Source organism: Loxodonta africana, chromosome 20 (genome assembly GCF_030014295.1).
Source record: "Loxodonta africana isolate mLoxAfr1 chromosome 20, mLoxAfr1.hap2, whole genome shotgun sequence".
Taxonomy (NCBI): domain Eukaryota; kingdom Metazoa; phylum Chordata; class Mammalia; order Proboscidea; family Elephantidae; genus Loxodonta; species Loxodonta africana.
The window spans coordinates 11,205,329-11,228,497 of record NC_087361.1 but is presented as its reverse complement, the minus strand read 5'-3'; the positions used below and the strand labels follow the sequence as shown (position 1 = coordinate 11,228,497).

General features: G+C 38.8%; 1 protein-coding gene across 1 annotated transcript in view; it reads left to right on the top strand.

Annotated features, from left to right (window-relative positions):
• Window positions 1-10,697, top strand: part of ZPLD1 (zona pellucida like domain containing 1) — a 49,202-nt gene extending 38,505 nt beyond the window's left edge. The window contains exons 9-10 of the mRNA XM_003418970.4: window positions 7,696-7,725; window positions 8,150-10,697. Of these exons, the coding sequence (XP_003419018.3) occupies window positions 7,696-7,725; window positions 8,150-8,325 (206 nt within the window). The 3' untranslated portion in view covers window positions 8,326-10,697. The remainder of the gene's footprint in view (window positions 1-7,695; window positions 7,726-8,149) is intronic.
• The last annotated feature ends 12,472 nt before the right edge of the window (window positions 10,698-23,169 follow it).

Below are 23,169 nucleotides of genomic sequence, written 5' to 3'. Positions count from 1 at the left end.
TCTGCAAATAGAGATACTTTTACTTCTTCCTTGCCAATCTGTATGCCTTTTATTTCTTTATCTAACCTAATTGCTCTGGCTAGGACCTCCAGCACAGTGTTGAATAAGACTGGTGATAAAGGACATCCTTGTCTGGTTTCTGATCTCATGCGGAATGCTTTCAGGCTCTCTCCATTTAGGATGATGTTGGCTGTTGGCTTTGTATAAAAGCCCTTTATTATGTTGAGGAATTTTCCTTCTATTCCTGTTTTGCTGAGAGTTTTTATCATGAATGGGTGTTGAACTTTGTTGAATACCTTTTCTGCATCAATTGATAAAATCATGTGATCCTTGTCTTTTCTTTTATTTATATGATGGATTACATTAATTGTTTTTCTAATGTTGAACCATCCCTGCATACCTAGTATGAATCCCAATTGGTCATGATGAATTATTTTTTTGATATGTTGTTGAATTCTATTGGCTAGAATTTTGTTGAGGATTTTTGTATTTAAGTTCGTGAGGGATATACGTCTGTAATTTTCCTTTTTTTGTGGTGTCTTTAGCTGGTTTCGGTATCAGGGATATGCTGGCTTCATAGAATGAGTTTGGGAGTATTCTGTCCTTTTCTATGCTCTAACATACCTTTAGTAGTAGTGGTATTAAGTCTTTTCTAAAAGTTTGTGGAACTCTGCAGTGAAGCCATCCAGGTGAGGGCTTCTTTTTGTTCGGAGTTTTTTTAATTACCCTTTCAATCTCTTCTTTCATTATGGGTCTATTTAGTTGTTCTACCTCTGTTTCTGTTAGTTTAGGTAGGCAGTGTGTTTCTAGGAATTCATCCATTTCTTCTAGGTTTTCAAATTTGTAAGAGTACAATTTTCATAATAATCTGATATGATTCTTTTACTTTCAGTTGGTTCTGTTGTAATATCACCCATCTCATTTCTTATTCGGGTTATTTGCTTCCTCTCCTGTTTTTCTTTTGTCAGGTTTGTCATTGGTTTATCAATTTTGCTGATTTTTTCAAAGAACCAGTTTTTGGTCTTGTTAATTCTTTCAATTGTTTTTCTGTTTTGTATTTCATTTAGTTCTGCTCTAATTTTTATTATTTGTTTTCTTCTGGTGCCTGAGGGTTTCTTTTGTTGCTCTCTTTCTATTTGTTCAAGTTGTAGGGATAATTCCTTGATTTTGACCCTTTCTACTTTTTGGATGTGTGCATTTCTTGATATAAATTGACCTCTTAGCACTGCTTTCTCTGTATCCCAAAGGTTCTGATAGTAAATGTTTTCGTTCTCATTGGATTCTATGAATTTCTTTATTCCATCCTTAATGTCTTCTATACTCCAATCTTTTTTGAGCAGGATATTGTTCAGTTTTCAAGTGTTTGATTTCTTTTCCTTGCTTTTTCTGTGATTGATTTCTACTTTTGTGGCCGTATGGTCAGAGAAGATGCTTTGTAATATTTCAGTGCTTTGGATTCTGCTAAGGCTTGCTTTATGACCTAGTATGTGGTATATTCTAGAGAATGTTCCATGTGCACTAAAAAAGAAAGTACACTTGGCTGCTGATGGGTGGAGTGTTCTGAATATGTCTATGAGGTTAAGTTGGTTGATTGTGGCATTTAATTGTCCATGTCTTTATTGAGCTTCATTCTGGATGTCCTGTCCTTCACCGAAAGTGGTGTGTTGAAGTTTCCTACTATTACTGTGGAGCTGTCCATCTCACTTTCCAATGCTGATAGAGTTTATGTATCTTGCAGCCCTGTCATTGGATGCATAAATATTTAATGTGGTTATATCTTCTTGGTATATCGTCCCTTTAATCATTATGTAATGTCCTTCCCTATCCTTTATGATGGATTTAAGTTTAAAGTTTATTTTTTCAGGAATAAATATTGCCACTCCTGCTTTTTTTTTTGATTGCTGTTTGCTTGATATATTTTTTTCCATCCATTGAGCTTTAGTTTGTGTCTCTAAGGCGTGCCTCTTGTAAGCAGCATACAGACCGATCATATTTTTTAATCCATTCTGCCACTCTCTGTCTCTTTATTGATGCAGTTAGTCTGTTTACATTCAGCATAATTATGGATAGGTATGAATTTAGTGCTATCACTTGATGTCTTTTTTTGTGTGTTGTTGACAGTTTCTTTTTCCTACTTAATTTTATGTGCTGAGTATATTATCTTTATATATTGTCCTTTCCTCATATTCATTGTTGTTGATTTTTTTTCTGCTGAATCTCTATTTTTTTCCTGTATTTTATTTTGATGTGTAGGATAGTTTGTCTCCTTTGTGGTTACCTTGTTATTTACCCCCATTTTTCTAAATTTAAACCTAACTTTTCTTTCTTTGTATCGCCTTGTCTTCCTCTCCATTTTGGAAGATCTATGACTACATATCTTAGTCCCTCTTTTTTGTTTTAATGTTGTATTCTTTCACATAATAACATCACTGTTTCCCTGTTTTGAGTGTTTTTTTATCTTGATATATTTTTGTGATTTCCCTGTCTGGGTTGACATCTGTTTGCTCTGCCCAGTGTTCTAGTCTTGGGTTGATAGCTGATATTATTAATTTTCTAACCAAAGAACTCCCTTTAGTATTTCTTGTAGTTTTGGTTTGGTTTTTATGAATTTCCTAAACTTCTGTTTATCTGGCAATGTCCTAATGTCACCTTCATATTTATGAGACAGTTTTGCTGGACTCGACGGCACTGGGTTTGGGCTTGCTGGATATATGATTCTTGGCAGGCAATTTTTTTCCTTCTTTTTTTTAAATAAGTTATCCCATTGTCTTCTTGCCTGCATGGTTTCTTCCGAGTAGTCCAAGCTTATTCTTATTGACTTTTCTTTGTAGGTGACTTTTCATTTATCCCTAGCTGCTCTTAAAATTCTCTACTTATCTTTGGTTTTGGCAAGCTTGATTATAGTATGTCTTGGTGACTTTCTTTTAACATCTACCTTATGTGGAGTTCGATAGGCATCTTGGATAGATATCTTCCCATCTTTCACAATATCAGGGAAGTTTTCTGCCAACAAATTTTCAACAGTTCTCTCTGTATTTTCTGTTACCTCTCCCTGTTCTGGTACTCCAATCACTTGTAGGTTATTTCTCTTGATAGAGTCCTATATGATTCTTAAGGTTTTTCTGTTTTTTAAATTCTTTTATCTGATTTTAGTTCAAATATGTCGATGCCAATTGCTTTATCTTCAATTTCAGAAATTCTGCCTTCCACTGGCTCAATTCTGCTTCTCTGACTTTCTATTGAGTTGTCTACTTCTGTAATTTTATTGTTAATCTTCTGAATTTCTGATTGCTCTCTGTCTATGGATTTTTCCAGCTTATTAAATTTCCAGCTTATTAAATCTCTTAATTTCTTCAAGCTGCTTTATATGTGTATTCCTTGGCTTGTTCTGTGTATTGCCTGATCTCCTTTCTGATGTCTTGAAAGGTTCTGCATATTAATCTTTTGTATTCTGCCTCTGGTAATTCCAGGAAGGCACTTTCATCTAGAAGATCCTTTGATTCTTTGTTCTGAGAGCTTGTTGAGGGGATTGTGGTCTGTTTCTTTATGTGACTTGATATTGACTGCTGTCTGTGAGCCATTTATAAGTTATCGTATTAGTTTATTTTATGTATGCTTATTTTTTTTTTTTATTGTGTTGTAGCTTCTTGCTTTGTTTTGTTTTGATATGCCTAAATGGGTTGCTTGAGTGAGCTACCTTGATTATTTTTGCCTCTGGAGCTCTGACGTTCTGTTCTCAGATAGCTAGAGCTGTTACCAGGTATATTAGTCTAGGAGTCCATTCACTTTTCTCGTATGAATTAGCCCAGGTGTCCAGTAGTTGATCATCAAGTGTGTGGTACAGGCTCTGTCCTACAGTCTTAGAGGGGCAGGGGTGATTGATGTAGGTACCGGTATCTGGTTGCATCAGGGTGTCATGCTCTGAACAAGGCAGGGGGCTGAGAATCATCCCCCAAGTGTCTCTGAGGAAAGCATGTCCCTGTTCCCTAGAGCATACAGGTGGGTGGGTTCTGCAGACTGACCATGGGCACCCAATGTTTTTGGTTATAAGGACTGGGAGGTACCAGTTATCTTTGGACCCCTTTCGCAGTTGGCTGGGTGACCTGAGTGGAGCCACCAGTCCTTAGGCCCCAGATGTGGGTAGGTGAAGACCCTGTTTAACAGGGAAATCAACATCAAACATCAAACACCCACATCTCCACCATACAGCTGAAACGGTTGTAGTCTGCCAACAAGGGCCTATTCTTCTGAAATAGCCCCACACATGTCCATGCGGAGCTGAAAGTACTCAAAGTTCATGGACTGTTTATGCCTGGACAGGAGCCACTTTCTGTCTTGAGCTCCCCTAGTTAGTAAAAGAGCTGGCAAATTATCTTTTCCCCCCAATTGCAAATTTATCCCTCCTCCAAGGCGGGGAGGATGGCTCTAGGTGCTCGACAGGGTCTATCTCAGACACAGGGAAATCATCCACTGAAGCTGGCCTGGGAGCGGTGGATGGGGGTGGGGTGTGGTAAAATATACCCAAGTACTTTGCTTTTGCCAAGAGCACTGTTCTTCTCTGGTTCTGGAGGTGTGAGTAGGCAGTGTGGCTGGCTGGTTTTCCCTGAGGAAACTGTAGCTGAATGCTGGTACCAGCCCGCTGCAGCCACTCCCAGGAATGGTGCCTGAGGGCTCCCGGTGATTCAGGTCTGGTAACCCCTCTCCGCTTCTGAACTGTCCCTTCCTCCACCACCCCTCAGTTTGTTTTCTAACCTTGCCTTTGATGTTCAGGGCTCCTAGCTTTTCTTAAATATACTCGTTTCACTTGGTTTTTAGGGTCTTTGTTGTAAGAGGGCTCACCAGAAGCGTCTGTCTATTCTGCCATCTTGGCCCTGCCTCTCTGTAAGTGCTTTTTATACAGTTTTGACGGGTGCTGATTCATTATAAGTAAGGATTTTTCAACATTCCCTTTACAATCATTGGAGCATGTACCTATGTGTAAATTACTTAAGACTCCAAATGTTTAAAGAAGTAAGATCATAACTGGGTGATCTTTTCTTGTTTTTCTTCTCTAACAATTTGGTTTCTTGGCTCAGGTGTCCTTGGTCTGTCATATGATAGTTTTCTTTATTTGTTATGTAGGACACCTGTGATACTGGGTAAATCTTTAACTCGCTTCCTGGGATAAATTATTTAGTTTTGGTACACATGTCCACGATCCATTGAACAGGTTAGAGTCCTCTGTTCTTCCCCTTTTATGTAGTTTCTTATTGTTTGAAGTCATATAGTTTCTGACAAACAAGTTGGCCTTTGTTGGTTATGGCCTGCTGTGGTTAGTTTAACCCTTTATCACAATAATATGAAAGTGGCAAGATACCAGAAACAGCAACCAGATAAAGTTTTTCTCTCTACCTTTATCCTTCATCAAATACAATTCCAAATAATATTCAGATATTACCCACTTTGATATCAGCCATCCACCAAAGGTAGGACAGTACCATTTTTTTAATGTCCTGGGCTTGGAGCTGCTATGACTCATTTGACATTTTCCATACTTTAGCAGGGTTGTTTTGTCTCCTACAGAGAAGTGTTTTTTTTGGGGGGGGGGGAGAGGTGACTCATTTCTTTGATTATTCTCAGGATGCAGAAAATAGTGGGGACATCCAGTCATAGTATTTTTTCCTTATTACTTTCTGTTCTGTTTTTAAGTGAGTAAGTGTTCTTTCTAAATGAAGAGTCACTTTTAAAAAGGAATTTTAGAGCACTACATGTTCTCCTCCCATGTTCCAGTGAGAAAGCCTGTCTTGGAAAAGAACATAGACCTTTTGGATGAGTTGGTCACCATCTATTCTTTTCATCTGTTTTTCCATGAGAAGAAAGTTTCTTTGTAAAGTGATGGTGATTGGGGGTCAGGACGTTCCTAAGGATGTTCCGTAATAATAATTTGTGTTATTTTTCTTTTTGTCCTGTAGCAATGCATTGCACCATTCTATGTAATTCTTTGAATGAGTGCTTTACCAATTTTTTGCATTATATTTCAGGGTCAGACAGCAGACAGAACCAGCATTTCTGCCAAGACACATATATCAGGAACAAAATGGCACCAGATGTTTTATAAATATCTCACTAGGTTCTCCCATCAGTTGTTTCAAATATTAATCGTGAATTTTCATAGCTTGAGATATTATTCACCTCTGTAATCAGAAATATTTTCCATACTTGTGGAGCTTATATTCTTTTAGAAAAGGGACTCTGGAACTAAGCTTTGATCTAAGTGTATGTTTCCAGTATCATGGAGGCTGTGACGTTAGAAATTTCTTCACTTGTAAAATGGGGGTAGCAATAATATTTAAACTATATGGCTATTATGAGGATTAAATGTCATCGTATATGAAAGAGCACTTTGTAAACTGTACAGTATTACACACACATTAATTATAAAAATATTTATATTCCAGAACCAACTTGGTCAACTCTGCACATTTTATGATTCAAATAAAAAAATAGCCAGCAAAATTCACACTCATATATTAAAACATAAATATAAAAATATGAAATCCACTAGTTGTACAAACCAAAGGGTTAATAGCTACATGCTTATAAAATGGGCAACAAAATTTGGGAAACCAAATGAGCATGTTCATTGCATCCATTTTTATGTTGCTGGGAAAATGTGAAAAATCAACAGCTTTAATTTTTCCTTAACAGACAATAAAACTACAACTCAAGCTCGTGAGTCATGTTTTCCTTTCATTTAGTTAAGTGTGAATTCACCGTCTTGGAACTTAAAATGATGTTTTTGCAGACTAGGATGGGCAAATTGGCAACACTTAAAATAAAGTGGGACTAAATAATGAATATTTCTCTGTAACAGAATAACAAATGGCATGTTATAGGGCCATAAAAAATGTAATAGCTGTTAACAATTACTCCCTCACTAACCTGACTAGAGAGACAATGATGAAGCAAAGTTGGCAAGGAAGAATACAGCACAGTAAATTTTGAGATTCTGTTTGTATCCCCGGGATAATGGCAGGGGAATGAAACCTAGGACATGCATAATAGTGAATGGGAAAGCAGTGTGGTATAAGAGGACTTTCATTATTGCCTTCTCTGTCAATATTGCAGGGTTTGAACTAGTTTTTCCCAGTTCAGTCATGGCCAAGGAAGCAAAACTGGGACAGACCTGAATTTTTAAATTTTGGGTGAACCAGAACAGGAAAAATGATGGGTCGAAGCCCTGCTAGAAACCTAACCTCCCTCTCAGAAAACAAGGGCAACATATGTGTTGCATAGCAACCAAATCTCTTGCCCCCTGGATTTTGAGCAGAGTTGGAAATAGGAGTGTGTCACTCAAAGATGATGGCTGACCACCACTGCTTTGAATGTGTGCTACTTTCTACAGTCCTGGCAATAATCCAATCTCCTGTATCAGGCTCCCAAAAGGGCTTACTATGCCTCTTCTGAGTCTCCCATTCCAGGGTCTTTTCCTATCTGGTTATGGTTCCGGGTCACCCAAATTGTGAAAATTCAGGTCTGTTTCAGTTTTGCTTCATTGACCATGACTGCACTGGTTTGAACCAGTTCAAAGCCCTGGGACATTGTGGGAGGAGTGGTGGGAGGGTGTAGGTAAAATGTAATTAAGTAGTCAGAATAAACAAAGATAAATGTTTGGAGAAACAATGTCACTTTTCTTTTTCTGCTTTTTTCCCCCAGAAGAGACGCCAACCAACAATTCACAGCTTGGTAAGATAAATAACATATTATCATTAAAATAATATGATGTTCTCTTCATTTTAAGTACATTTTGAGGATCAGTTATAAAACTAATCAAGTATATGTAATGAGCCCTGGTATTACTCATTGGGTGTATTTTAAATAATAGTTGGCTGACAAGTTTTTAATTCACATGTGGTCTGTTGGTCAATTTTATAGCATTCTACAGATGATTTTTTTTTTTTTAAACTATGCTTGGGGTACCAGGGCTCTAAACCATGCAATCCTTTTGGTATTCAGTTGAATTGCAGTCAAATAGATTGTACCATAATACATTGTCGTGATTTATTCTATACGATGCTGATGGCAGATATTTTGCAGGTATATATTGAGGTAAAGGGAGAGAAGTTTTATATTGGACCTTTGCAACTCTTGTGTGTTCTATTATTTGCAGGTTCGCTGGGTCAACCTCCTTTCCAGCTGAACTCCATCACCAGTGCACTGATATCAGGCATGGTCATCCTGGGAGTCATGAGCTTTTTTCTTCTCCTTTGCTCACTGGCCCTTCTACACAGGAAGGAACCCACCAGTTTGGTGTTGAATGGCATAAGAAACCCAGTTTTTGAATGACTATGACAGGTCCTTGCTCTCAGAAGCAGCCTTCACTGACTATATGTGTGTGACTCAGTCAGTCTTCCATCTGAACTGAATGCCAGCCAGCACTTGTTATGTGTAGGCTTGTTAGCTGTAACGGTGTAGCTCATCAGCTGATGATAGAGAATTCTGATAATACTGCTATTGCCATTTGTGTCTGGGGTCAACCCTATTTGTATGGCACCAGATGGGTATACTAACTATAAACAAAAAAGTATTCAGGACTTAGGTCTTACAGGATCAGTCATATTTCCTTTTATTTGAATTTTCTTTTGATTGTTGGCTATGGAGATAAAAGGTGGGCTTAGAAAAAAATTGTTGCATTTTTTTCCCGAAGAATTAAAGCCCAGTGTGATGACATTTAGATTTGCACACGTTGTCCTAAAATAAAGGTTGCTTTTTGTTTTCTACCAGCTAATTCCAGCTTCGGGATTTGTTTTAATTGGATTGGTCAATTTGGACACCTGAGATTTAATTACTCTGTGACCTCTTATATTTTTGGCTGATTTCCATGTCTGATGACATTCATTTTAAAAGAAACTCTTGGGAAATGTATTTTAACCTGGAACATCCATTTGGGTAGCAAATAGCAGAAATGGTTGTTAACTTCCAAGGGATACTAAAACCAGAAAAAAAAAAAATTTAAACCCATTGCCGTAAAGTCAATTCTGACTCATAGGGACCCTATAGGACAGAGTAGAACTGCCTCATAGGGTTTCCAAGGAACGGCTGGTGGATTCAAACTGCCAACCTTTTGGTTAACAGCCAAGCTCTTAACCACAGTGCCCAAATGAACCCTAAATCATTATTCATTTGGATAAAAATGGCTGTAATCAACTTTCTCCTTCTGATTCATGTGAAAACATCAACACATGTTAACTCTCCTCCCAGGTAAACAATTCAGTTGCTGTCACAGCTGTGCTTCCAGCAGGGAGGCGACTGTGCAAAGATTATTCTTAATCAGTACCTGGAAAACAAACCGTGATTGTGGGAGAGGACGTTGCCACCCCCACCTGGGCACAGTGTGCCTATGTGGGTTTTTAACAACCTCTTGTTTCCTTTTGCCCTTAGAACAAAGAGGAAATCTAAGGTGTCATAATAGTCATGTAATAAATAGTGTTTTCCTCTAATAGTAAACTTCAAGAAGTTTTGATCCTTTATCGGTTTTGCAAAAACAAAACAAGCCAAGTTTTAACCAGTCCATGTTCTTAAAAACACACACACACACACACACACACACACAGATCTTCGAACTTTCCCTGTGTTCAAGCCAAACCATACACACAATTGAATAGATAAAACAATTCAGTGACAAACTCCAAAACTTAGCATGTAGAGCTCTAGAAGTGCCATATTAACTATCAAAGTTGCCATAAAAACTAATTTCTAGTCAACGTTTGTGACCTATCTTAAAGGACTAAATTTACCCACCGCATGCAAATCGCTATACAATTTGAGATTTATTTCAAATGAAGTAGTTACACTCTGAATTTAATAATTAAATTAATCATCAAATAAAAAAAACCTTTTCTTCAGTTTACCTGAATATTTCAGGAGGAAGTGTGTATATTATGAGGATAATTGCCTCAACCTACTATTTCAAGGTATAAACACAGCCAAACTGAAATGGGATCCAGAAACTTACTGGAAAATTTCTTTAATATAGAAAAAGCGTAAGTCATTCAGGGAATCAGTTTATTCTTCTCTCTGTTATTTAAAAATGACTTTGAAGAGACCATTCTACAATTTTTATTTGCTTGAAAATTTACTGTCTAACTAAAAGAGAAAAAAATCCTATGGGGGAGGAAAAAAAATGCAGCATGCTACTTATGTGACCTTATAAGTATGTGGATAATATTAAAATAATCCAGTTAATCTATTTCAGATATTTTGAATGAATTGCCATTGATCCAAGGACTAAGTCAGAACTTAATTCATATCATTGAAGCCAGTTTGATTTTGATGTTTTGGGGATATACTTCACTTTCTGAGTAAAGACATATTTTACGAGCAACTTAAGTTTCAAATTATTTTTTGCTTCCCCTTCATCATAATGGGGGAACCAGAACTATAATGAAACAAGCCAGGTTTATTTTGTGTAGTTTTCTTCTTTTAAATCTGCAGTTATAAGTAGAATTTAGTTATGCTGAATATTTCAGTTACTGTAGTGTGAAAACCTTACAAAATATGTGCAAATATTCCTTCAGTTTTAATACCTCAAACTGTTTTTGGCACTTCAGGGGTAAGGTCTGATGACATGTAAGAGATGATTGTTTAATAAAATAATCGAAAACAAATATCTTTAAAACATTGACCTGATTTTTTTTTTTTTAAAGATATTTCTCTTTCCTATTCTCAATATCTTCTTATCCCTCCTTTCATGAATGTTGGGAAGGATTTCACCTAAAAGAAGCCATTCTTACACATCAGGGAAAGGACATCGATCTCTGAAGCTAGATGAAAGCTGAGTGAAGTCTGTCCTCTCAGTGCTAAGCTTCCTTGTTAAGACACAGCGTATTGGAAGACATAGCACCGAGATCCGCTGAGAGAAAGGAAGTACACTTTACCCTGAGTTTGAACTCTGCCTAAAACTGGAGCCTAAATTTATAATGCTTTGTAGGGAGAGTATAAACTGGAAAGCCTAGAAGTTCATCTTCTACCTGGAGCTTCTCAGTCTCCTGCAGAGGTCTGTCAAGGTCTGGCTGTTCTCCCACGTTTGCAGGGAGGGTAGCTAGGGAACCAACACCGAGCTGAGGAGAAATCCATTTCCCAACTCGGGAAATTTAGTCTTACAGAACTAGACGCTACTCTGGGGCCTCAAGTATTGGCAGTTGGCTTTGGGAGTATCAGGAGATATGAGGGTTCGTGAGGGTATGGTCAGCTGTGGAAAATGTAAGGCCACTTTGCATAGCCTCACAGGCAGGAAACTTCCAGAAGTGAGAGCAGATCAGCAGAAGTCCATGGGACTGTATTCCACATTTATAAGAAAAAGAGCAAGCTACTCATAAGTCAATTGCTTTTGGAAATGTGTTTCCGTGATTAATTACAAATGGTGAGACACTGAATATAAAACAATATAAATTTGTAACTAAAAAAAAAGAGAAGTTGGATAGTAAATAAAACAAATACCGGAGTTAGCTTTGAAACATGATAAACTTATAAAACACACCATCCATATGTATCACACTGCTGAAAAACAAAAAGTCGTAATCAAGCCATTGATATTAAGGGAATAAATGAATAAAAGTGTTAGAAAAATTTGACAGTAGACAATTGAGACAATTGTAAAGCACTTAATGTCCAGAAGGAAGGGCTCATGAGCAGACAGTCCTCCTTTATGTTAGCTGAACGATATGGATGAAATGGAAGAGAGGCAGGGTCAGGAGGAGGTAGACAATGATGAGCTCCAAATTCATGCCAAGTTATCCCACACGTTTAGGAGAAAGAGGGCACAAGGGGGGATAGCATTGGAGGGCCAGCCAGACCCACATCCTGCAGGGTTGCCATTGAGGGTGCTGGTAGGCAAGGAGAAGGGTAAGGACATCATAGGTGACAGCAGCCTGGGAGCAGTGACCAAAGTAATGCAGGATAGCAGAGATCATAGGGGACAGATGCAGCAAGACAAGCACTGGACCCTGAGAGGGAGGCGACGTCGTAGAGGGGACTGGTTGACTCGTTAGGAGGTCAGGCCTAGAATCTTTGAGAGCTGTTCCCCACATTCCTCAGGCAGGCAGCCTGTCTCCTCCAGAGGCTCAAGGTAGGTGGAAACTAGATAAACATAAGTTACATTTTTATGCTTATGAGACTACCTTGCTTGACAGTTTGTTGGCAAACAACAGCCTCTGCAAACCTGAATGACACAGGAGAACTAAAATAGCTTCGGTTGACGCTGCTTTTTGCTGAGATAGCAAAGAGAGAGTTGGTTTGGGGGCTTTGACTCGTGTATTAGACGTGATATTTGGAGGTCTCTGCTCTGTAAACTTCATTTACAAGATGCTTTGTACTCTCCGCGAAGTGAAATTGAGAACTCAGATTATTATCTGCATGGCTTAAGCCTCCAATTCCGTTTTGCCACAAGTATCTGGATATTTTCCTTTTGACTTAAATTGCCAATGTAATTACCTCAATTTTCCCTTTCATTTTCTATGTAGAAAAGAGAAGCGCTATCATTATATGGAGCCTCAGTCAAAGGCAACGTGGCAGGAATTTTGAGGTTAGTTTCATCAGGAGCATAACTGTACTAGCATTGCCCAAAGCAGAATCCATTACTGAATAACCCTGCCGGTTTGACTAATCAACTAGCACTGGAAGACCCTGAGACGGCTGTGGTCTGACAATTTCACTGTAACTCTGACTCAAAGTCACACAGGTCCTGAAGCTATTTCTCCTCATGTCTGTAGTTTTGTAAGTTTCTTTCTTACAGTAGTGAACAACTGACTAAAATGAAAAATTACCCTAGAGGAAATGTAGTCATTTCTAGAAAGTATTTCCTATTTGGAAATTGGAAGATTAAAAAGAAAACAACTGATTTGTTATTTAAAAGCTGCTGTTTTGCTATTTCATGTTTTGTTGATAAAATGAGATGACAGAGAATGATGCAGGCACCCTTTGTTCAAGAATTGAACCCAATTTGAATGGAGTTCAATTATGAATTGAATTTGAATTGAAGCCCCACTTGGCTTCTGTAAAGATAAATCATGGGTGTCCCTTCTGCATCCACTGCGCTAAAAAAAAAAAAAAAAAAAAAGCATAAAACAAAGGCGATTCATATCTTTCATCAAGTGATCCATCAAAACCTTACTGATTTGTTTCCAGTTTATCAATGGATATATAAGGAGAGTTTTGCTTATTTCACAAAGTAATCATCTATGCTCATTTATGCATCTGGGACTTGATCAGAGATTCTCTTTAAAGTTACCATTCACATGGCCATTACCATTAAACCCAAAGGATGGTGTGGTTATTTAATAAATAAGCAGTTACAGAAATGTTTCTTAGCTAAAGAAATGTGCACACATTTGGCCTTGCATTCGATGTAATATCATAAAAAAATACATAAGGAAATTTGCCTGGTTACCACTCATGACCAAATCTACGTAGCCCACTCCCCCAGGATGGTATTTTCATCAACGCATAGTAGTATTCCTCAACTTTGTCTTGCTTCTCTGGGTATACGATTCAGCTTGGCGGGAATTCTGTGTAATGTTTTGACGTACATGCAATCTGAGTCAGTTAGCAAAAGGTAGACCTTTGGGCTGGGACTTGGAAAGAAAGGCTAAAAGAGGTTAGAGGTATGCATAACTTTCTTTTTTTATTCCTAAAATATTCAAACTTAGAGGAAAATGAAGAAATCAACGTAACAATCACCTATGTTCTACCACTGAGGAGTAACAAATATGTATATTTTGTTTTAATTGCTTCGGATACATAAAAATTTATTTATTTACAAATAAATCGAAATCTGTTTGTCTTCCTCTCTAATCCTTTTCTCTCTGTGCCCAGAAGGAATCACTACCATAAGGTTGGTGTCTCCTTCCCACCCATGTTTTTATATTTACTGTCACTATGAGATCAGAATTGACTCGACAGCAAAGGGTTTTTTTTGTTTTATGCATATTTTCCAAATAACAAAGAGTTTTAATGTTATCATACCGACACTTCCTTATCATACCTCTTTCACTTCTTGCTTTTTTGAAGTCCACAGCATGTTATTGAGATCTCTTCATCCTGATACAAGTCAGTTTCAGGACTTCTTTACGTATTATTTTACTTGCTTATTACTAAGGGCTTAGCTCTAACCAACGGGCCAGCAGTTGGAATCCATCAGCTGCTTCTTGGAAACCCTATGGGAATGGACTCAATGGCAACACATTCGGGCACCAATAACGGGCTGCTTTACTTCTTATTACCTGACAATAATTTCTTTATAACAGGTCTTGACATCTCGTGGATATTTTGGGGATAAAGAAATTCTTTTCTTTTTTGGCCTTCAAAATTACTTGAGTTATTCTTGGATCATTACTTTCATATATGGATTTTTAAATCTGATTGTCATGAGAAAAATGATGTTAGAAGTTTGATTGGAATTTCATGGAAGTTCTAGATTAATTGGGAGGAAATTGCCATATTTTTGGTACTGAGAGTTTTTCGTTACTGATCATGGTCTATCTCGTCATTTATTCACGTCTTTCTGTATTGCCTACAATTAGGCAATTTTCTCCATAAAATTCAATCATTATTTTATACAACTTTTGTTAGATTTATTCCCAGGTATCATACATTTTGGTAGCTTTTGTAAACAAATTCTTAAAAAAAAAAAAAAACCTGAACTTTCTAATTGCATACTACAGCTGGATATAAACATTAGTGAGTTTTGTTTTTATATTTTACTTACTACCACTACTTACCACTCATCGAGTTTGGGATCTGACCCTTTTGGCTGTTTCTTCCTCAGAGAGCTCAGAACTTCAGACTTACTCAAGCTGTACAACGGCTACAACCAATGAAAAGAAGCCAAATGAGGCCCTAGGCCAAATGCTTTTATCCAATGTATTCTTTTCAATAAGAATCATTGGTATTTTTATTTAATCACGTTATATTTTCTCCCCCTCTGAAATGGATACATCCCTGGGAGGAACAAATGGTTAAGCACTTGGCTACTAACTGAAAGGCTGAAAGTTTGAATCCACTCAGAGGCCCGTTGAAAGAAAGGCCTGGTGATCTACTTTTGTAAGACCACAGCCATTGAAACATCTACGGAGCACAGCTCTGCTGTGAAAAATGTGGGGACACCATGACTCAGAACTGACTCGACAGCAACTGGTAACCTCTGAAATGGAATTTCTTTCTTTTTTTTTTTTTTAATTGTGGTAAAGGAGCCCTGGTGGCACAGCGGTTAAAGCAGTCGACTGCTAACTGAAAGATGATCGGTTTGAAACCAGCAGCAACTCCATGGGAGAAAGGTGTGGAAGGCTGCTTCGATAGAGATTTATAGCCTTGGAAACCCTATGGAGACTCTATGAGTCACAATCTACTCAATGGCAGTGGGTTTGGGTTTGTTTGTTTGTTTTTACATGTACATAATACAATATTTGTCTTTTGTGACTGCCTTATTTCAGTCAACATCATTTTGGGAATATTCTAAATATTATTAGCCATTCAGACTGAAACACATACCTACATACATATATGCTATGTATATATATATGTATATGTGTGTGTGTATATATATATATATTTTTTTATATATATGTGTGAATATATATACGCAAAAAAAAAAAAAAAAAAAACCAATTTCCGTTGAGTTGATTCCAACTCATAGCGACCCCATCGGACAGAGTAGAACTGCCTCATAGGGTTTCCAAGAAGAGGTTGGTGGATTCGAACTGCTGATCTTTTGGTTAGCAGCCTGAGCTCTTAACCGCTGTGACACCAGGGCTCCATATATATATGGAGTAGAACTGCCATATAGGGTTTCTGAGGAGTAGGAGTAGCTGGCGGATTTGAACTGCTGACCTTTTGGGTAGCAGCTTTACCATTTACCCATTGTGCTGCCAGGGTTATATATGTTGTTGTTGTTGTTAGGTGCCATCGAGTCGGTTCCGACTCATAGTGACCCTATGCACAACAGAATGAAACACTGCCTGATCCTGAGCCATCCTTACACATATGTATAACAAAATACTTGCCACTTCAATAGTTTTTGCACACAATTAAGTGACATAAATTACATTTATCATGTTGTGCAAAATCACCACTGTTTCTGAATTTTTCCATCACCCTGAACAGAAGCTCAGTGCCCCCTAAGCAATGACTTCCTCTTTCTCCCACTCTCCTACCCCTGTTGTTATTGTTAGCTGCCTTTGGGTTGAGTTGATTCCGACTCACGGCAGCCCCATGTGTGAGAAGAAGGGCTCCACAGGGCTTTCAAGGTCATGACCTTTTAGGAGCTGACCACCAGGGAGGCGGAGCCAAGATGGCGGAATAGACAGAAGCTTCCCGCGAGCCCTCTTTACAACAAAGACCCCAAAAAACAAGTGAAATGAGTATATCTGTGTCAAGCTGGGAGCCCTGAGCATCAAAGGCAAGCTTAGACAACGAACTGAGGGGCAGGGGAAGGAAGAGACCATTCAGAAGCAGAGAGGAGTTGCCGGCCCTGAATCGTGGGGAGCCCTCATGGCACCATTCCCGGAGCAGCGGTGGCGGCGGGCTGGTCCTAGTGTTCCGCTGCAGTTTCCTCAGGGAGAAGCAGCAGCCACCCAGCCCACTCACACCTCGGGAACCTGAGCAGAAAGGCGCTCTCAGCAAAAGCTAAGGACTTGCGTATATTTTACCGCGCCCTCCCCACCCCCAAGCCAGCTTCAGCAGCTGAATCCCTGGGCCTGAGATAGACCCTGATGAGCACCTAGAGCCGTCCTCCCGGCCTTGGGAAAGGAAAATATTTGCAACTGGGGGGAAAAGATAATTTGCTAGCTCTATTAACTGGGGGAGCTCAGGACAGAGGCGGTTCTTGTTCAGGCAGAAACTGTCTGTGGACCTTGAGCACTTTTCTCTTCTGCATGGACCTGTGTGGGCCTATTTCGGGAGAATAGGCCCTTGTTGGCAAACTCCAACCATTTCAGCGGTGTGGTGGAGAGGTGGGTGTTTGACGTCTGACATTGCTTTGCCTATTAAACAAGGCCCTCACCTACCCACAACAGGGACCTAAGGACTGGTGGCTCCACTTGGGTCACCCAGCCACCTGTGACAGGGGTTCAAAGATAACTGGTACCTCCCAGTCCTTACAACCAAAACCTTTGCGTGCCCATGGTCCCTCTGCAGGACCCACCCACTTGCATGCTCTAGGGATCAGGGAAGCATTTTCCTCAGAGACACTCAGGGGTCGGTTCTCAGCCTCCTGCCTTGTTCTGAGCGTGATCCCCTGCTGCAATCAAATACGGGTATATACATCAATCACCCCTGCCCCTCTAAGACAGTAGGACAGAGCCTGTACCACACACTTGATATCAGCTACCTGGAAACCTGAACTGAATTCATACAAGAAAATTGAATGGACTCCTAGACTGATATACCTAATAACAGCTCTAGCCAGCTGGGGACAGGACACCAGAGCTCCAAAGGTGAAAATAATCAAGCTCACTCAAGCAGCCCATAGGGGTTTATACCAAAACAAAACAAAGCAGGCAACTATGACATAGTAAGCAAGCATAAACTAATACACTAACTTCTAGATGGCTCGGAGACAACAGTCAATATCAAGTCACATAAAGAAACAGACCATGATCCCCTCAACTGGCTCTGAAAACAATCCAGGGATCTTCTAGATGAAAGTGCACTCCTGGAAATACCAGATGCAGAATACAAAAGTTTAATATACAGAACCCTTCAAGACATCAGGAAGGAAATGAGGCAACACGCAGAACAAGCCAAGGAACACACAGATAACGCAACTGCAGAAATTAGAAAGATTATTCAGGAACATAATGAAAAGTTTAATAAGCCAGAAAAATCCACAGACAGCAATCAGAAATTCAGAAGATTAACAATAAAATTACAAAATTAGCTAACTGAATAGAAAGTCAGAGAAGCAGAATTGAGCAAGTAGAAGCTAGAATTTCTGAACTCAAAGATAAATCACTTGGCACTAATATATTTGAAGAAAAATCAGATAAAAGAATTAAAAAAAAAAATGAAAAAACCTTAAGAATCATGTGGGACTCTATCAAGAGAAATAACCTACTAGTGATTGGAGTACCAGAACAGGGAGGGATAACAGAAAATACAGAGAGAATTATTGAAGATTTATTGGCAGAAAACTTCCCTGATATTGTGAAATATGAGAAGATAACTATCCAAGATGCTGATCGAACTCCACATAAGGTAGAAGCTGACCACCAGATCTGTCTGCTCAGGGACCTCTGGGTGGGTTCAAACCACCAACCTTTCAGCTAGTAGTTGAACACTTAACTATTTGAACACCTCTGATGACCACTAATAAACTTTGGTCTTTATATATTTGCCTATTTTATGTATTTCGTGTAAGTGAGATCATACAATATTTGTCCTTTTGTGGCTGATATTTCACTCTGCATAATTTTTGGAATGGTACTAAATAGCATTAGTCATTCAGAGAAGTAGTTTGTGTCATGGGGACTTCCAAAAATGTTATTCACCCAAGACTAGTTCTGAAAGTAAAAACTCTCTGCCTGGTGCGAGCAGGTGAGGTAGTGATCAGAGGACACCACCTTTGCCAACTCTTAACTAACACTTGGCCTCTCCTTAGGACTTCTTATTCAGAACTTGGAAGGTATTCAGGGTTCGTTTCGGGAAGGATAACAATCATGCAGGAAACCCAAAGCTTTAGGATTTTTCTAACACGAAGACATCTAGCCAGGGGCAGGGCTCAGTTCTACCACATAGGGAAGCAAGCGTAAGAGGCAGGTGTGCAGCTTTGGTTGCTGCCTGAGTGACACACAAAATGGCACTACCCTTCCTTTCCTCCCCTCTCTATGTGTCTGAAACTTTTGTCAACTGCTTCTGGGGTAACACCTTTTCATCATAGTCTTACAAACTTTTGAAAAGAAATGACATCTGGGTAATGTGCCAAGGAACAGAGGAGAGGTGGCATACATTCCTATCTTCTTAGTTTCTGAATAGAAAGCAGTTTCTCAAGGGTCCTTCGGTGCATTATTTGGGCATGGAGAATGTTATTGGACTCCTACAAACTTGGCAACCTCAGTCCTAGGGCGTGGGTGAAGGAGAATCAGAAGCAATGACACTCAGTTGTTACAGAACATTTTCTAGGGCCTTTGCACTAGTTTTTTTTTTTTTTTTTGTCTTTTAAGAGAGGATCAGGGTCCTGGGTGATCCTAAAGCTTTTGGTGATGAAACTGTCTGTGATACTAGGGGAAACTCCACACTGGAGCATGATTAGGTATCACTGGGCTTGTTTTGGTGGGAAAATCACTGAGCTTAGGTTGGTGAGGCTTGAGTTTAAATGCTGGCTCTGCTACTTATCAACTACGTTTCTTGAGGAGGTTATGTCATCCCTCTGGGCTCCAGTTTCTTGTTGTGTAAAATGGGAATAGTATTACTACCCCTGGGGTTTTTACAAGAAGTGTGATAATATCTGTTGCGGATGTATTTGGTAAATACATAAATGTTAGTTGCTATTAAGTTATTTTATCAAACTTACCTCCTGTTTTAAAAATTGCTCTCAGAGGTCCAGGCTGGGGAGTGAAGACGTGCCCCAGAATGGTGTGCCAGGAGCTGGAGAGAATGCACCGCATGGTGCGTTCGTTGCCCCTTCCTCCAGTAATGTTCCAAAGCCAAGGGGTGTTGAACTGAAGCACATGAGAGGAGGGCTCTGTAGGGAAGAGTCCTTGCCTTTGGTCACAGAGAAGTCGCTTATGGTGCTGTGGTAACCCATTTGTCCCTTCTAAAGAGGGAAAGCAATGGAGAAATGGTGGGAAGGCATCGCCAAGGTGGTGGGCCAGGGTTGAGCCCCTCAGCCTATATATGCCGAAGAGACAGGCGGGAGTACTGGGACAGAGGACTGGGGACTCTAGGTGGCCAGCAGTTACAATGGGGAGTTCTTGACTCAAAGCACGTCATGTTTTATTTGTTGCTTGCTTGATGGTGACTCATGTCACACTTACAAACTGGTTTCCTTTATAAATTTCTGCCTAGTGGTAAGTAGTCATTTACAAATGACCTTTTTTGGTTTGAAAGATAAATTTTACAAGATGTTAAGGAAAAGCGGCAACTTATATTGCTTTTCCCATCGATTGTCAAGAGGATCTGCATTACAGTTCCACATTTCCTGACTACTTTGGGAGATGAAGGAGCTGTAAGTTATACTGAATTCCTCTCCAAAGCCTTATCTTGGGAATTAGTAACAATACCACTCTTTCTAGAAGCTTGAGAGCAATAAAATATCTTTAGAGTACTTGAAATCTAAGCACTTATCTACCAGAGAATTATATATAAGTTTTTTAAAAAATTATGTTTTACTCTTAAAAGAAATCAGAATTTTCAGCTTATATTAAATCTTTATATTTTAAGGCAATGCAGAAGGCCAGGTCTTCATAGAAGTTCAAATTCAATTTCATAATTTTTTTAACATTAATTTATCTATGCGTCATAATTTAATCTTTCAGCCTTTTCCATTTCATAAATAATATTTTTTACTTATAATAAAAGAAAGGAATAGTACTTTGTATTTGCTAGCTGCTCTTATATGAAACGGACATTGAAATTACCTCTCATTATCATAATTCTATTTAGAGGAAATTGAATCCATATTTTTATTTGAACATATTTGAAGCATAAACTGCCTTCCAAGTTCGATGAATTAGCTAGTTCACCTTGTGGAGTAACATTCTTGACCAGGTTTTTATTCACCACATGGGATATGGCAGAAATGAACAGAATAAAAATACTCCAAATTTGATGCAGTTGATCAAGGTTGCTTATATATTAATTAGTGTGAGTTGGTGTGTGAGAATGGTGAAGGTTGAAGAGCTGAACCTTGATTATCAGGGAAATTTGCCAGCATTGATATGGCTTTATAAATACTGCGCCATCAATAGACAGCAGGGCAAACTACTAAAAACTTGATTTGACTGTGTAATAAAGTGATAATTATTATGCATAGCATTAATGTCTTCAAGATTATTTTTATTTAGTTTTTGTCTTAGTTATCTAATGCTGCTATAACAGAAATATTACAAGTGGATGGCTTTAACGAACAGAAGTTTATTCCCTCACAGTCTAGGAGGCTAGAAGTATGAATTCAGGGCACCGGCTCCAAGGGAAGGCTTTTTCTCTCTGTTGGCTCTGGGGAAAGGTCTGACATCAATCTTCTCCCAGATCTAGGAGTTTCTCAGCACAGGGACTCTGGGTTCAAAGGATGTGTTCCACTCCTGGGTCTCCTTTCATGGTGATAGGAGGTTCACCTCTCTCTGCTAGCTTCTCTTTCATTTTCTCTTGTAAGATTAAAAGGTGCTACAAGCCACATCCCAGGGAAACTCCCCTTACATCAGATCAGGGCTGTGACCTGAGTAAGGCTGTTGCATCCCACCCTAATCCTCTTTAACATAACTTAATCTTGCCTCATTAGCCACAGGCAGTGATTAGGATTTACAACACATAGGACAATTACATCAGATCACAAAATGGAGGACAACCACACAATACTGGGAATCATGGCCTAGCCAAGTTGACACATATTTTGGGGGGATGCAATTTAATCCATGATAAAAAATTAGTTTTATTTAATTAAAAAAATAAGGATTGCTCACCTATATGAGGCCAAACAGTCAACAATTACCTCAAAACAAATTTTCCTGTAAGGGGGCAGGAAATCTAGATTGATGGAAATGGAACAGCCAGAACAGAAAAAGAAAGTTCATGCATCGTGAAGAGTGCAACCAATGCCACTGAACAAACTGTGTAGGAGACCTCAACAGCTGTGTAAACTTTCAGCAAAAACACAAAATATTACTAAAAAACAAAATAAAAAAATACAAAACCATAGACAAGCACAGCTAATCACTTAACACCAGCCTGAAACCCCAATTAAAGCAGCCTCCCACAAAACATAAATAAAAAATGAGATTTGTTTGTATTGGTTAGAGCTATGTTCAGCTGCAAGTAATAAGACATATAATAGTAGTGTTGTTAGGTACCTTCTAGTCAGTTCTGACTCATAGTGGCCCTACATGACAAAGCAGAACTGCCTCACAGGCTTTCCTAAGCTGCAATCTTTATGGGAGCACATAGCCAAGTCTTTTCTCACGCAGAGTGGCTGGTGGGTTCAAACCTCGGACCTTTGGTTATCAGCTAAATGCCTAACCATTGCACCACCAGGGAGTTTCATGTAAATATCCAGGACTGGCATGGCAGCTCTGCTCCAGAAAGCCCACAGGGACCCAGGCTCCCTCTAGCTCATTGATCTACCACCCCTGCCCTATAGCCTTGTCCTCATGGTCCAAAATGGAGAAAGCTCCAAAAAAGAAGCAAAGGGCATACACCATCAATAATTTAAGGAAGTTTTCTGGAAGCTGCCTTAAGACACTTTCTCTTACATTGTATTGGCCAGAACTTGGTCATATTATCCATACTACCCGCAAGGGTATCTGGGAAATGGAGTCTTTACTGTGGGTGCCCAGCTGAACATCTTGGGGTACTCTTACGCTATGCAAATGGTATAGTCATTTACTTACAATTTTAAAATGTTAGGATGGTACCTTAGTTTTTGTGGGTGTTTATCAATGTATCGTTTTTAATAAGGAAAATATTAGATGTCACTTCAATACAGAATTACTTAAATGTGTTATAGTACTTTTCTGTGATATAATAATATGTAGACATTGAAAACCAGTTTCCAAAAAACTTTTATCCAATGAGAAAATGCTTATGCTATGAAATGAAAAGGAAGAAGCAGTATATAGCATTGCATATATAATATGAGCTCACATAGAAGAAAGATAGGAAGAAAATTGACAGAAATGTTAGCTAAGAAAAAACAATTTGTTTTAATATCAGTCTTCTTATACTACTTTCTAGGATTTTATTTATTTTTGCAAAAATGTCTAGATCATATAAACCAGAAAACAAGTTTGCTTGTCTGGCAAATTGAGAGTTGAAGCAAGTGTTTTGTATACATTATTGAGATAATTACATCAATTCCCCATTTTATTTAATTTCATCTCCTGAAAGGAAAAAAAAAGTCCTTTGTCTGTAATCTAATAAACACACACAGGCCAAGAAAACAAAAACCCAAAGCTTTTCTGAGAGAGAGTGAAAAAGCAACTGCTC